The sequence below is a fragment of the Borostomias antarcticus genome (assembly GCF_949987555.1).
Source record: "Borostomias antarcticus genome assembly, chromosome: 16".
NCBI classification, from domain to species: Eukaryota; Metazoa; Chordata; class Actinopteri; order Stomiiformes; family Stomiidae; genus Borostomias; species Borostomias antarcticus.
In genome coordinates, this window is record NC_140249.1 from 24,923,826 (window position 1) to 24,926,074 (window position 2,249).

General features: G+C 48.1%; 1 protein-coding gene across 1 annotated transcript in view; it reads left to right on the forward strand.

Annotated features, from left to right (window-relative positions):
* Positions 1-2,249, forward strand: part of cdh13 (cadherin 13, H-cadherin (heart)) — a gene marked incomplete at both ends in the record, with an annotated part of 224,134 nt that overhangs the window by 173,801 nt on the left and 48,084 nt on the right. The window contains one exon of the mRNA XM_084451438.1: positions 926-1,066. Within this exon, the coding sequence (XP_084307564.1) occupies positions 926-1,066 (141 nt within the window). The remainder of the gene's footprint in view (positions 1-925; positions 1,067-2,249) is intronic.

Here is a 2,249-nt window from a genome sequence, read left to right on the forward strand (position 1 = left end):
GTTTACTGAACTTAGTTATGTTCCTGTATATATTCCTTTACGTAATGTTCCCAAGGCAACGGGTTTCCTCACTTTGTTAAGTGAAGTCATGCAACCCATCTCCCTGTCTCACCTGGACTAGGGGGGCTTGCAACACATCTCCCTGTCTCACCTGGACTAGGGGGGCTGTCTCACCTGGACTAGGACCTGGACTAGGGGGGCTTCCCTGTCTCACCTGGACTAGGACCTGGACTAGGGGGGCTTCCCTGTCTCACCTGGACTAGGACCTGGACTAGGGGGGCTGTCTCACCTGGACTAGGACCTGGACTAGGACCTGGACTAGGACCTGGACTAGGACCTGGACTAGGGGGGCTCGCGTGACCTTTTCCCAGAGATGGACTGTAGGATAACTACTGCAAATAACCAGAACTAGGCTAGGCTGATATATGGCTCAGATTACAACCGCTGCGTGGTGTTCGATAGCTCTCTGGTTCTGTCTGTGCTCTCTGGTTCTGTCTGTGCTCTCTGGTTCTGTCTGTGCATAGCTCTCTGGTTCTGTCTGTCTGCTCTCTGGTTCTGTCTGTGCATAGCTCTCTGGTTCTGTCATAGCTCTCTGGTTCTGTCTGTGCACAGCTCTCTGGTTCTGTCTGGTTCTGTCTGTGCATAGCTCTCTGGTTCTCTCTGGTTCTCTCTGGTTCTATCTGTGCACGGAGCTCTGCAAGTGGTTCTGGGTTCATTGATGACATTTTAACACTGCAGCCGACATGTTGACTCTGAACTCAGTCCCACCGTCTTCATACGTTTCTCTCAGTCAGAAGGATTGTTAGCGTTGTTCTTTAGGGGAGTCGTTTCATTCGTTTCAAGTCTTTGTCTAATGTTTTTTTCCTCTTTCCTCTGAAAGGGAAACACGGTAACGACGATGTCTGTCTGTCTGTGGTTTCTCCAGACGCTGCCCACCACCCAGTACGAGCTGGAGATCGTCGCCAAGGACATGGCAGGAAGTGAGGTGGGACTGACCGGAACTGCCACCGCCACCATCACCATCACAGACAAGAATGACCACGCCCCTGAGTTCACACACTCTCTGGTGAGAGACAAGTATCTGGATCTGGTTTCTCTCCTCTGCTGAGCCTCTCCCCCTGCTCCCTTGTGAACATGGCGGCATTAACTGACTCCTGAGTTCAAGAGGTCAGAGTCGCACAGTACTTACTGTTCAAACATAAGACAGCATTATTCTAGCTGTATAGCTCAGTGGCTGGCTGTCCCAGCTTACTGGCTGGTTGTTTAGTTTAAGTTTAAATTAAAGGTATACTTAGTAGGATTTTCCTAAAAAAATATTTTACTCAAAAGTCTGATATAGAGTCATACAAAAATAATCCCTCTCAAAGATCATTTAAGCCTCACTAGAATGTGTTATTGTGTGTTCAGCTGCAGAGGCTTAGTACATAAGCTGCCCTATCCGTGGAGAGTACAATCCCACTGAGTCAAAGTGAGAAGCTAAGACAATTGTGGAGGCAGAACCAAAATAAAAAATACCAAAATATACGAGGCAAAACGGCAAGCTGACAAAGCTCTTTCAAAAATGAGAGTGAATCTGGGGTTGGCGTTCACCTGCTGACAAACACAGAAGCAGAGGATGGGAATGAAGAGTGACGTGGAGTTGGCTTGTTAAATACAGGGGGCTAGCTTCCGTTAGTTAGCTGGCTAACACTGATAGCTAGCCAGCCAGCTAAGTTAGCTAGTGAGCCTAGGTGGTCTCGTGCCAATGTGGAGGCTACTCCCGATAAGATAATCCTAGAAAGTGTCTACCCTCCAGTGTATTACCCTCAAGCTATCGGATGATATAAAGTGTTTTCTCCTGATCGAAAGAAGTTTCCCCCGAGCTTTGTAGGTACACTCTATAGTGTCTGTCAAGTCAAACAAGTCCACATTTTGCCGGTATTAAGTGAACTTTATTGTAGTCTACTTTGAATGGCTTTTCCTGGCGAATATCATTCTAAGTAAAGTGGACTAGTGTGCGCTGGCTTTGTGCTACGGGAGAAAAGCCTTTGTGTGTTTGTGGGTCAGTTGATCTCTATGGTGTTATTAGCGCGCGGGATGTGGCTCATTTCTCTGTGGTGTTATTAGCGTGCGGGGTGTGGCTCATTTCTCTGTGGTGTTATTAGCGTGCGGGGTGTGGCTCATTTCTCTGTGGTGTTATTAGCGTGCGGGGTGTGGCTCATTTCTCTGTGGTGTTATTAGCGTGCGGGGTGTGGCTCATTTCTCTGTGG